Raw genomic sequence first — 13315 nt, 5'->3', positions numbered from 1 at the left:
ATTAAGCCTATTTTTGGATTATTGTTATTATTATTTTTACATTGTGACAATGTTCAAAAATTCCCATACCTAGAACACAGCTAGCGTCTATTACTAAAATATAGTGACATCTAGTGGACACTTTTGTTACACACTTGAATGGGAAAAGCCCAGCGGAGTTGACTAAGCTAACATTTAATTTCAAACGTAAATAGAAGTAATATACTATTTAATTGTTTAACAACCCACTGCTTTAGCAGCTTATGAAAGAGAGATGCTTGCAAACATGCAAACAACAAGCATATGAATACCTTGTTAAAACGATATATATATATATATATATATATATATATATATATATATATATATATATATATATATATCCCATAAAGTCAATATATCATAGCTAATTCTACTATTTTACAAGGCAGTAGTAAACTCAGTCCTCCCTAATCCCAACGATATTTACACAGCACGCGCAAACATATTAAACATCTTAATTTAATTGGCAGAATGTCTCTATTTACATTAATCATGCAAAATAAGTTTGTTATTTGAAAAAGTGATACATAGATATATAGCATACCCCAAGAGAGTTTGTACTGTTCAGTCTGCAAGTGTATAGTGAGAGAATTCTCTGTTCTCAAGTCCCTCTGACAACAAGTGATACTGTGTTCCTCCTTTCCTTCTTTTCAGCTCGAGTTTCTCCCTCTCTAACACACACGCACACACACGTTGGTGCAGCTATCATTATGAGGACTCTCCAGAGACATAATGATTTTTATACTGTATGAACTATAGATTCTATCCCCTAAACCTCACAAAAAACTTTCTGCATTTTTACATTTTCAAAAAAACATCGTTTAATATGTTTTTTAAGCGATTTGAATTATGGGGACACTAGAAATGTCCTCATAAACCACATTTATAGCTTAATACCCTTGTAATTACCAGTTTGTGCTCTAAAAATTGTTTTCCTCGTAAACCACTTAAACCTGCCCACACACACACACACACGATGCTTTCAGAGGCCCTGCACAATACAGACACCGTTAAGTTTTTTTTTTTTTTTTAAGTTCATGTTTCAGAGTTGTCTAAATGGTTAAATGGGAATTTTATTTTTAGGGCTTCAGCAGAGTCATAAGTCTACAAAACTTTGTTTTTAAAGTTCTGTATTAGTTCCTTTTTCAGGAACAAATTTAGCCTTCATTGTGAGAGAACGGGTGCCTCTGGTACAGTATGAAAGAAGAGTCTGTACTCTGCTGTTTTTTTCCCAGGGAGTATTATTTCACTGTGACACCAGCCACAGAACATCAGACTGTAAACAAACACCATCACCTAGACAACGTAGAAATTAGCCTCATTTCCCTTTTCAATGTCTCTTATCTCGATAGTTAAGAGCAGAAAAAGAGCGAGAAAGTTTTGAAGTTTAGACTTCAGCACAAGCATGTAGGAGAAGGAAAGCACGCAAAATTTACAAGACATGGCTGAATGGTGATATCAACATCATTCTGTCAGGGGCGGGCAATTTTGTAATCCACAGCTTGGCCAGGAATGGTTCATCCAAAAATGAAAATTCTCTCATCATTCACCCTCCTGCCATCCCAGATGTGTATGACTTTCTTTCTTCTACAGAACACAAATGAGGATTTCTAGAAGAATATTTCAGCTCTGTAAATCATAAAAGTAATCCTTAAGACTCCAGTAGTTAAATCCATGTCTTCAGTAGCAATATGATAGGTGTGGGTAAGAAACAGATCAATATTCAAGACCTTTTTTTTTTTTTTTTTACTATCGAGCTCCACTTTCACATTCTTTTGTTTTTGCCGATTCACATTATGGCGAATTTATAGTAAAAAAAAAAAAAAGAATTATTATTTTATATATATATATATATATATATATATATATACACACATACATACATACATACATACATACACACACACTATATACTTTCTGACTTAAGGATTGATCTGTTTCTCACCCACACCTATCATACTGCTTCAGAATATATGGATTTAACAACTGGAGTCACAGATTACTTTTATGCTGCCTTTAGGTGCTTTTTGGAGCTTGAAAATTTTGGTCCCCATTCACTTGCGTTGTATGGACCTACAGAGCTGAGATATTCTTCTAGAAATCCTCATTTGTGTTCTGTAGAAGAAAGTCAAACATCTGAGATGGCATGAGTGAGTAAATGAAAGAGAATTGTCATTTTTTGGGTGAACTATACCTTTACAGAGGAGACATTGCATTGCTTACTCAGTCAATGCTAAACTAATTCTATCAGTGAAAAAGAATAAATGGAACAAAAACAAAGGTTTTCAAGTTTGGTTGGAATATATTGGTAGCAGATACAGTAAATACAAGTATGTAGCTGAGGGGTCAAAAGACACAAAAGATAAGTTAAGGTGGAATCCACATTTTATTACATAAAATTAAAGACAGACTTTAAAAGACAACGAACAAAAATAAAATGTGTTTCAGTCCTGAATGTCAATATTGTAAAACAATAAAATCTACTAAAAAAAAAAAAATGCAGTCTTCAAATAATAATTAAAAAAAAAAAGAATTAGATGACATCTGCATGCAATTATCATGTAACTTTGATAACAACCCAAAAGACATCAAGAGTGTTACGAGACAAGTTCCCATTTGTCAACATTCATCATATCCTTTGAGGGAAACAAAGTTCTTTGCAATGGCAGAGAAAAGTTAAAATAAAAGAGCATTATTTAAATCTGTTAAAGTATGAACCAAATTAATTCCCTTAAAAGGAAATGCCGCTTCTTCTTAACCGACAGTTCCAGCCCTGTTTCGTTCTCCGAAGCGTCGAAAGAAAGTCACAAGTGCAGAGGTTTCCAGAGGTCGTTTATCCGAAGGAAGGTCCTGTCCTTTGCGTTTCTGCAAGAACTGCCCCAACTTGAAGTTGGCCATTGGTTCTTTTTCATCAGGAAGTGAGACAGACCTCACAAAAGTTCCCTGTGCTGGGGTTCGCTTTGAAGGACAGTCTGGTAGTGAGGAAGAAGTCCCCAAGCCAGCATTCTGGTTTACCAGAGAAGCAGACAGGTTTTCTGAAGTGTTTATCTTGCCAATATGTGCCAAGTGTGGGGTTTTGCTGCGAACAGGAGTGTCAGGTAAAGCCCAAACCCCATCATCAAGGATATCCACCCTAGAGATGGAGAAGGAGTGTCTGCGGTGGGGCGTATTGCGGGGAGAGATTCGGGGGCTGAGAATGGTCCATGGTGATCCCAGACCTCCAAGCCCATTCTGCAAGGCCAGATCCACCTCTCTTACATCCCTTTGTCGAGGGGTGGAGGTGCACACGCCAGAAGCTTTGTAACGATCAGGTGTAGAATTTCCATTTAGGCCTCCACTGCGATCCTCAAAGTGGACCATCCTAGAGAGCTCAGGCATTTTGTCTGCCCCCTCTTTTTTCTCAACTTCTTCCTCATCCACTTTTTTCTTCACCTCTCCTTTATCCATGTCTTTAATCTCCTTCACCACTCTCTTGATCTCAGAAGTCACAAAATCTTGTCTGGTTGAGGTGTCAGTGCACTTACCTTGCTTGCAGTCACTGCTTTCAAGAATAAGATTGTCAACAATGCACTGTCCTCTCTTAGATGCAGCACGTGGCTGCTGAACATCACTGACGTCACAGGGTGCAACCTCCTCTGTCTTGCAGCTATCCTCTGGTTCTTGAAAACTTGAGCTTCCTGAGTCACAGATGGTTTGCTCCTCCTTGGTTTCTGCAGGGCTGTCCTGATCCCCCCCGCCCTGACGCTCCCCGAACTCAGGGCTGTTGTTCTTGCCAAACTCAAAGGGGTCCACAACAGATGTGACCCCACCGGGCCTCCTGCGAGGACGATGTTGGCTGAGGAAGCTTGTCAGGACAGATTCAAGTGCTGAAGCATCCACAGTCACATCCTGACCAGAGCAAGAGCCGGTGGATCGACGCTTGACTGATCTGGTAAGCTTCTCCCGGTCTCTTTGTAGTCGCTTGCGATTCTCAGCAGCCTCTCGCTCCCGGTTCTCCTGCAGGCACAGAACAAATGTGTCTGCAATAACACTCAAGCAGATGTTATACTAGCTATACTAGTTGTATGAATCCTAGCGCACATGACACAAGCCCATCGCTTTTGATGTTTTCAGTCCAGGGCCGCCGCTGCCCTACACAGAGCTTCGTGATCGTCGGACGGGGGTTGGGGGGTGGGGGTGCACGGTGCACGAGAAAGTGCGAGCGTGAGGTATCAGGTGCTTCAATAACGTAGAACATGCGAGTAAGGGCAGCCGGGTAAGATGGTGCCTCCCTAGGGAGTTGGTGCCCTACGCAGAATGCATAATATGCATATAGGGAGCGGCGGTACTGTTTCAGTCAGTGACTAGTCTGCAATTATAAGTCTCAGAACATAGTAGGTGCCTGTCGCTGATGGTTGTGTAAATTGCGCACTTCTAAGACTTGCTCCGACTAGTTGCAGATGCTACAATGGATTTCAAACTCGTTTAAAATCTGTCCGACGAGTTGTCATGTGTGCAAACTGTCCTGACGAGCGAGACTTGTAAAGAAAAACAGCCAATGCAATACAAGGTGCGTCTCAATCACAAAATCGTTCCAGTGCATTGAAACGTTCACTCACAAAAAAAACAAAAATGAATAAATAAATATTATATAATATATATATATATATATATATATATATATATATATATATATATATATATATATATATCCCACAATGCACCGTGAAAACCAGGGAGCATCGTAGCTCACTATGTTCCCTTACCGGATACGTCATCATGTCTTCTAAGTCTCTCAAGCCATAAGACGACAAGCAAAACAATATGAAGGCAAAGCCTTATTTTCCCTTAAAAAGAGATGTTGCTTGTAATGTCTTTCATCCAGAAGTACAATGAAAGGGAAACAATCTTTTAAATATTAGAGTTGTTAAAATTAAGGTTTTATTTATCAGTAATAATTACACTGTACGTTTGAATATCTTCAATGAAAATGAATGATAGTGTCCATTTATACAGCGATGGTGCTGATTAATAACAGCTGCGCTTGAATGCGCGAGCTCGCTATCATGTCGGAGGTGACTGAATCAGGAGTGGCCCAATATTCAGTGGATGAACACCCTTGCCAATGCCTGAATTTATGTTCCGATATACTGATTTACGACATAGGGAGCTAGGCAGTTGATTGAGATGCACCCATAGACAGAGCACTAGAGAAGAGCAATGCATTGGTAAGCAGGAGCCAGAAAAAAAAAACGAAAAAAAAAACTGCTGCCCACGTCTACCGACATGCTGTAACATCAATATTTCCAGGTCTTTTTCTTAGATTTTACCTGTTCTGTGCAAATCAGTGCAAAAATGGCCACAAGCCTTTCTTTCATGTTTGTTGACATGTTATCATGAATAAACTCTCCCGTTGCCATGCGAGTGAGTTTGTGTGAGAATGAATCCCAGGATCGTAGCTTCAGTCATGTATGAATGTATTTTTAGTTGACGCATCCAGTCAGCGATTAGTGTGCGCACCAACATGACCAAAAACAAAAAGAATCTTTCAGTGCGTGCAGGGCGCCCACTGTGTAGTGGTTGCAGTGTGCGCTTGGCTTTATACAACAGCACAGCAACTGAGACCATTGTGAGATAAAATGTCTTAAGCTTCATAAGGTTTTAATTTCTTGACATTTACCTGTATAGCTCTCTCAAACCTCTCACAGAAGGAATGAAAGATTGAGCAGCACTCCTCTAGTTTAAATGTGGCTGGGTCTTCACAGAAGTACTCTGCCACAGAGTTACCAATGATGTCAAGTTCCCGAAGGGAGGCTTCCACATCTGCAAGCCGAATGTCTGCCATCTGTGCAAGAGTAGACATCTATTATTCCCAAATATCTTGGAATACAAAGATTTTTGTCCAATATGGAATTAAAAAAAACAATACGTTTATCTGACAGTGTCCGAAAGCTAAGGCAGTTTCCTTACTGCCTCATCGGACAGTCAGTTAACGATTTCTCAGGAAGCGTTTTGTGTATGAAGGTACAGCGTAAAGAACTGAGATAGCCAAGCAAAAATGTAGTAACTAATGCTTATTTCTTGGTAGAAAGTTAGTCTCACATTACAAAAAAATAAATAATTTACTGCTTTCAACTGCTTCTTCAGACATTTTTTTTTTCCATTCAACCAACCACCAAACCAGGATTGAGGTATATCAAAGGCAGTTAAGGAAACATCTGTACTGCCTTTAGAGAACAAGCAGATGTAGGCATCTCAGTAGACTAGATATTACGCAAATATTGGATTTGGACATACCTTGATGCCATCCACCTTTCATAAACTGCCTAGAGGGGCAGCATTTTTCAGATTTTGAACACACCCTTCTTGTCATTGCATTTCGTTGTAGTCTACATGTAAAACGAAAATATCTCACAAGAAGAAATGCTTCCATCTGATGTTGCAGATCTGGCTGTTTACTAACGTCCATCTTTGCTTCCCTGATTTTGTCAAATTCCCTTTGAAAGTCCACCTCCACCTCCTGTTTTTGGATCCTGTGATGCATTTATGAACAGAGTGGAATTTGATCTCTTGAATCGGAATATTAAAAAACAATGAAACTACTGAATGAAACTATTGATCTACCTTGCAGCAATCCCAATGTGTTGAAGCTGTTCAGGGAACCGCAGCAAAGCTTCATCAATCTGTTGGGCTTGCTGTGATGGATAGGAAATTGTATTCGACTTAATGTAGTTTGTTCAGAAATAAGATAAATGTGAAGACCTTCTGATAGCTTAGCTCACCATAGCTACATAGTGCATAAGGTTCATTCCAGGTTTATTTGCTTTGGTGTCCACCAATTTGAGCAATGACGTCATCCTGAAGCCAATAGCACTTCCTGCGTAGCCACCCTGCACAAGATTCAGCCACAGTCACTATTTATCTGCTCAAGCTGTAGTTCACACTCAGGAATATTGTATTTATAGTGACCAAAACAGTTGACACTCACAGCATTCATGTAGTTACCAGCCTTCAGCACCAGTCTGATGACTGAATGCAAGTCATCACATGCCAGCAATTCTGTTAGGAGGAGATAAAAATAACATTACTGTTAATACATTTCTTAAGGCCCTGGTTGTGTGACAATACAGTTTCATAAAGCTTTGCAAAAGTAGGCTATATATAGATAAATCTATAAAAACAAAGTTAGAGGGCTTTACAATCCATACAGTATAAAGAACTGTACAAATAGACAGACAGCTAGATGGAGAAAAGTACCATTAGCAGCTGTCGTCATGACAGCGATGGAGTGTTTGATTTCCTCTATAAACGGGACAAATTCCTCTCTGAGAAGCAGGCTCTTTAATCTTAATTTATAACTGAAAGAAAAAAAAAAAAAACAGAATTCATCAACATTACATTTAGCTGTTTCAGTTGGTCATTTAAAGTAATAGTTCAGCCAAAATTAAAAATATTTAATAATTTCCTCACCCTCATATTGTTCCAAACCTTAATGACTTTCTTTCATGGAACACAAAATGAGATGCAAGGCACATTAGCGGCACAATTTTCCCATACAATGAAAGTGTAGTCTCTTTTCAAGTTTCAGAGGAAAGAAGTCATACGGATATGGAACAACATAAGGGTGAGTAAATGATGACAGAAAGTTCATTTATAACCGAACTATCACTTTAAAAAGACATTTTTAATACACATGTTGAGCTGACTGATTTAATATGGAGCTGAACACAACTGTCAAGAAGTCTTCCTACTTGGTTAAAACCTTTAATGTACATTTTTTTTGCTTACAGTTTGAAAAACTCACCCTGGCACTTGAACCAGCATCACCATGAAACGGTCAGCCTCATTTAACTGAGATAAATCCCCATTGAATGACATCAGCTTCTTTGACTGGAAAGTGTCAATACAAGAGCAACATTGAGAACAGCACTGCTGATCAGTTGATAATAGTACAGCAAACATGGCCATAGAGAGAATCAGCTTACCTCCATGTCATCGGGCAGCAGTTTACTGAGCTCCTTCAGTTTCCCAGAGGCAAAGCACAGGTTACCGTGCCTGACAGCTTCCACAATGTCCTTTGTCGACCTGAGAAGTGCACCAAATCACATACAAGATGTTTCCCTACTTAAAGATGTATTTTGCGAGCTTACAGTAATTCATTATCCAAATGATGTAAAAGGGATGTAACTCTAGTGTAATGTTCTTCTAGAAACTCTTGAAAACATGAAGACCTTGACATATTCATGACATAACTTTTATGGCAGTTCATCACCTCAAGCACTGAAAAAACTACCCAACAACTTTCTCTTTTCACAGATAGCACTATGCATAATATTTTGTGCTCAGGGCATGTTTTCTATTGGCACACTAAAAGCCTTTGTAAATGAAAGAGCCAGCAAAGAATCTTTGTTTGTTTGTTAGTTAGTGATTTAATGCCATGCCAGCTTCCATGGCTATTTTAATGGTGAAAAACAAGTACTAATGTAATAAAATGGTATACTGATCGAAAAACCTACATAAGGTTAAGATATTTTTCCGCTAAAAATTCTAGAACTGAATCAGGCCTGCCTGCCAAGAATTTATATTTTCAAAAGCGCACAAAACGCTTAAAAGGGCAGGACATTCTTAAATGTTTTTAATTCATAAAAAAGTGGTAAGGAATAAGAAATTGAGTACAGGACAGGCTTTTAAATAAATGATTGTGAAACAATAATTTAAGGGACATTTTCAGAACAGATGATAATGTCCTAATGAGCATGTGAATAATCTGGTAACATTTAATGGACTATGGAAACTACCAGAGAAATCTGTTTGTCTGCCATTTTTTTTTTTTTATAATACTGCTTATCAATTTTTTTTAAATTTGATTTATAACACCTCACAAGGGTTAGGTGACAAACAGTTCATTTGCTGTGCTGTATTCATCCGGGATCTTGAACGCTAATAAGATAACCTAAATGTAATATCATTTCTACTTTGTGGCCTTACCTTTTAAACTGCTTTAGAAGAATCCCAATATTCATACTTTTCTTTGAGTTGAGGATTGAGACCTGAAAGACATAAATAGATAGCATATTTATATTCAGTGAAAAACAACTAAATTAAATCTATGAATCACAATGTTGAACATGCTTCAATCATTGCATGAGAGAAGATGGAAGTGGTATCAAAAGGGGATAATGAGCATATTCCAACCAATGTACCTAGAGGTACATTGTTCTGAATAGTTCAACATTAACTTCCTAAAATTTAGGAGAAAAAAAAAAAAAAAAAAAGATAGAATAATAGATCTGCCACAGTACATAATCTTGAAGGCAAACCTAGAGTGAGTTAATATCTGTAAATAGTCAAATATAAAATACCTCTGAAGTATTTCATAGACTTTAAATATGTACAAATGCTCTCTCTGCAAAATACTGGGCTTGACAGAAAATAAAACTGATCATACCCTAACGCAGGTTTCCCAAGTGGGGCTCACGAGGGTGTGAAGAGATTGCGTAGCAAAAATATATGATTGTGTGAAAATGGCACTTTTTAAAGCAAATTTCTGTACATGCTACTCTTCATTACTTAAAATATGAGGAGGCACTTCAAGTAAATCATTTAGGTCAAAGGGGTTCAGCTGGGGAAAAAAAAAAAAGGTTGAGAACACCTGCCCTAAAGGATCAGTCATACAACATTTACTTCTATAAAATATGATACCCAAATACTTTTGAATGCTCAGCTTTTCCTTGCAAACATGAACTCACTGGAAAACAAGCAAAGCTAGAGATCTTTTAAGACAAGATAAATGTAGTTGTATTTTCCTGTCTGATGGTCTCAGATTCAGTATGTTCAATGCTGAAGCTTTATCAGAGGATCAGTACAGGAGTCACCTCTCAAGTTCATTAACCTGAATGTTTAAATGATGCGATTCAGTTGAGCTATACTGTAGATTGGGTTGATGTTGGCCAATAATGAGTATGAGATGTCATGTTTAATACACCCACTTACTCTGGTTCTGCACTTTGAATCTTGATACACAAGAGATGACATCTGAGCTGCCTTTCAATGCAGAAGGACTTGTACCGTCCCGGCTAAAGGGCCTCACTGGAAAGTACAGTTCTAGGTATACATGACTAGGTTTTCTATGACAGTTCCTTCTGCTTCACAACACAGTTAAGCTTAGATCAACTTTTAAAGAAATAGTTCACCCAAAAATGAAAATTCTGTCTTCATTTACTCACCCTCATGTCTTCAAAAACCTGCATAATTTTTTTCATCCGTGGAGCACAAAAGAAGTTTAGCATAATGTTGATGCTGCTCTTTTTTTCTTATGCTGAGAAAAGTGAATGGTGACCAGGAACTCTCAAGCTCCAAAAAATGTCAAAAATACTGTACCATAAAAGCAGTCCTTGAGACTTGTGTGCTATATTCCATTTCTTCTGAAGTCATATGATACTTTTAAGTGAGTCAAGACTAAAACTGTCATTTTTCACAAAAAAATTTACTTTGTGTACATTTAAATATGGCATGTCAAGATGTGTAGTTTTTGGTGCTTGCTAGCCCCTGGTCACCACTCACATTCATTGAATAGAAAAGAGCAGAGTGAACAACCTGCCTCACTTCTCCTTTAGTAGTTTACAGCAGAGAGAAAATCAAATGGGTTTGGAAAAACATGAGGAGGAGTAAATATTGACAGAATTTTCATAATTATAGGCAAACTACTCCTTTAATTTAAGCAATACCACTTACATTCTCCGATTCTGTGATGGTTTGAGAAATTCCCCACACACTTTTTCTGACTGTCCCACCCTTCCGGACCAAACCGTGGTGCTCGTTGTGGCTGAAAAGCTCTTCTATGCGCTTAGTGTCCAGCTCAAAGTTCTCAAGGTTGCGCTGGGCCGTCCACACATTGCGCTTGCCCAACACGCTGTGTCTGGGGATGGCGTCCCAGTTGAAGTTACGCATTTTGGAGCGCCGGTGGACAGTCCGTGTGAAGGGGTCCCCCATAAGTGGTGGCAGGGGTGGTGGAGGTGGTAGGGCTGGTGGAGGTGGTGGAGGAGGTGGTGGTGGGAGAGGGACCAGGGGTGGGGGTTGTACAGTACGTCTAAAGGGTGAGGTTGCATTTTGAAAGCAGCTGGTTGGATCAGGAAGAACAGGAGGTAGAGGTGCTGTTGTTACAACTGAAGCTCCATCCATTGGCAGATGCAGAGTGGGCGTTCAGTGGCCTCAAATCCAGTTCACTAATTGGAGGGATCTGATAGATTTTCAGACAAAAAAAAAAAAAAAAGTAATGGGTGTCTAAACTTGGCAATTGTAAACAAGCAAGAATATATAAAGGAACAGTTCACCCAAAAATGAAAATTCTCTCCTCATTTACTCACCCTCATGCCATCACAGATGTATGTGACTTACTTTATTCTGCAGAACACAAATTAAGATTTTTAGAAGAATTTCTGTGCTCTACAAGTCCACACAATGCAAGCGAATGGGTACCAAAACTTTGAAGCTCCAAAAAGCACATAAAGGCATCATAAACGTAATCCATAAGACTCCAGTGGTTTAATCCATGTCTTCAGAAGCAATCAAATCGGTTTTGGGGTGAAAACAGGCCAAAATATACCTCTTATTTCACTATAAATCTTGACATCAGCGGTCTCCTTGGTGATCATGATTTCAAGCTTGCTTACACTTCCTAGCACCATCTAACGCTCTTCGCATGCATCAAGCACTAGGGAGTTAAACAGAGTGTGAAATCATCATCAAAATGTACAGTGAAAAAGGAGTTATATTTTGTTGTGTTCTCACCCAAAACGGATTAGTTTGCTTCAGAAGACATGGATTAAACCACTGGAGTCGTATGGATTACTTTTATGCTGCCTTTATGTACTTCTTGGAGCTTCAAATTTTAGTCACCATTCACTTGCATTGAATGAACCTACAGAGCTGAGATATTCTTCTAAAAAATCTTCATTTGATTTCTGAAGACCAAAGTCATATACATCTGGGATGGCATGAGGGTGAGTAAATGAGGAGAAAATGTTCATTTTTGGGTGAATTATTCCTTTAAAATGTACAAAGTGGGCTTCATATGTCCACATATGGGACTTTTAAGCCAACTGAGTTTGTGTCAATGTTGGGGAACATTTTGTGCTTGTCAGCTATCAAAAAGAGACATGAAAAGCAACTAAGATCCAGGGCCCGGTTGCAAAAGGGGGAGGAAAAAAAAAAACCCAACCTTACAATATCCTTGTAATTATACTAAGGGTTGTCTTAAGTTGTTTCTTGCAAACAAGCTCAGAAGTTTAGAATTAATTACAGCAAATATATGCATTTCCAATGCCAACACTGTGACTGGAAAAGCAAGCTGCCTATTTGAAAAAGATAGCCATGTGAGCCAACCACAAATTCAGATAATGCTTTACAAGACCAGTTTGCCCTGGCACTTCAACAGGTAGAGTCAAACAAACTATTTAAATAAGATTATCATGTATAAAGGCTAGTTTGCATATCATACATACTTTGGTCTCTCTCTTCATGAACAGAACGACTTTACATGCAAATCAATTTACTGTTTAAATGTAAACAATCTTAACATTTAAAGTAACGCTTTTGATGTGGCAATCTTTAACAATATATAAAAGCAATATCCATATCAGGATTGCCTCCAAAGCTAAACAAAACACTATTTTGTTGACAATTTTTGAGCATTATTCTATCTGAAATGGCATTGCATGGGCCCATGGACACAACTGCTCTTCTAGTATGTTTACAAAAGCGACTGTGAAAACATTCAGCAATAACAGAGATCACATCAACGTACGTGTTTTACTTTTAATGACTTCTAAATTGTTCAGTTTATGGTAACTATATATCGACAGAGTTCCAAAGATGATATCAAACCTTATAGTAACCGAGTTACTAAAATCAGACAAGAGCGAAAATCGGAGTGCTACGTAAATTATAAAACGATATTGACCAAAAAGGCACTTTTTTTTGGATGTACGTACCAGTAACAAGATAAGTCCAAGATGTTTCTCAGGAACTCAGTTAACTGACGTCCATTGCTAATGGAAGTTATCAGACTACCTACATGTCTAACGCCATCAACTCCTAGCACGAGCTCTTTAATTAATGGATGAGAGAAGACACACCCCCTCACACGCGCCCAGGATGCGCATCCTCCCACCTGAGCAATTCTCACCTGCCCTTCTCTGCGGCTTTAAAATACTATTGCTTCTTTAGAAATAACACTATACATAAATGAACAAGAAAGCAAAGCCACTAGGTTTCACATATTTATTCATTAATATTTTAGTTAATTTTAGTAATA

General features: G+C 38.3%; 2 protein-coding genes across 2 annotated transcripts in view; both read right to left on the bottom strand.

Moving 5' to 3' along the window:
• Positions 1-627, bottom strand: part of LOC127432868 (tripartite motif-containing protein 3-like) — a 52130-nt gene extending 51503 nt beyond the window's left edge. Inside the window, exon 1 of the mRNA XM_051684354.1 lies at positions 566-627. The gene's annotated coding sequence lies outside the window, so the exon portion shown is untranslated. The remainder of the gene's footprint in view (positions 1-565) is intronic.
• A 1849-nt stretch (positions 628-2476) lies between these two features.
• On the bottom strand, positions 2477-13069 carry LOC127432829 (FH2 domain-containing protein 1-like). Its single transcript, XM_051684264.1, has 12 exons — positions 12993-13069; positions 10735-11239; positions 8989-9050; positions 7986-8085; positions 7805-7890; positions 7258-7358; positions 6989-7059; positions 6783-6890; positions 6625-6695; positions 6416-6533; positions 5681-5845; positions 2477-4017 (listed from the first exon to the last, which is right to left on the bottom strand). The coding sequence occupies exons 2-12, from the start codon at positions 11179-11181 to the stop codon at positions 2776-2778; spliced, it is 2571 nt and encodes an 856-aa protein (XP_051540224.1). The 5' UTR covers positions 11182-11239; positions 12993-13069; the 3' UTR covers positions 2477-2775.
• Between the last annotated feature and the right edge of the window lie 246 nt (positions 13070-13315).

This window comes from Myxocyprinus asiaticus, chromosome 42 (genome assembly GCF_019703515.2).
Source record: "Myxocyprinus asiaticus isolate MX2 ecotype Aquarium Trade chromosome 42, UBuf_Myxa_2, whole genome shotgun sequence".
Classification (NCBI taxonomy): Eukaryota; Metazoa; Chordata; class Actinopteri; order Cypriniformes; family Catostomidae; genus Myxocyprinus; species Myxocyprinus asiaticus.
The sequence above is the reverse complement of the archived record's forward strand: the minus strand, read 5'-3'. Positions and strand labels throughout refer to the sequence as shown.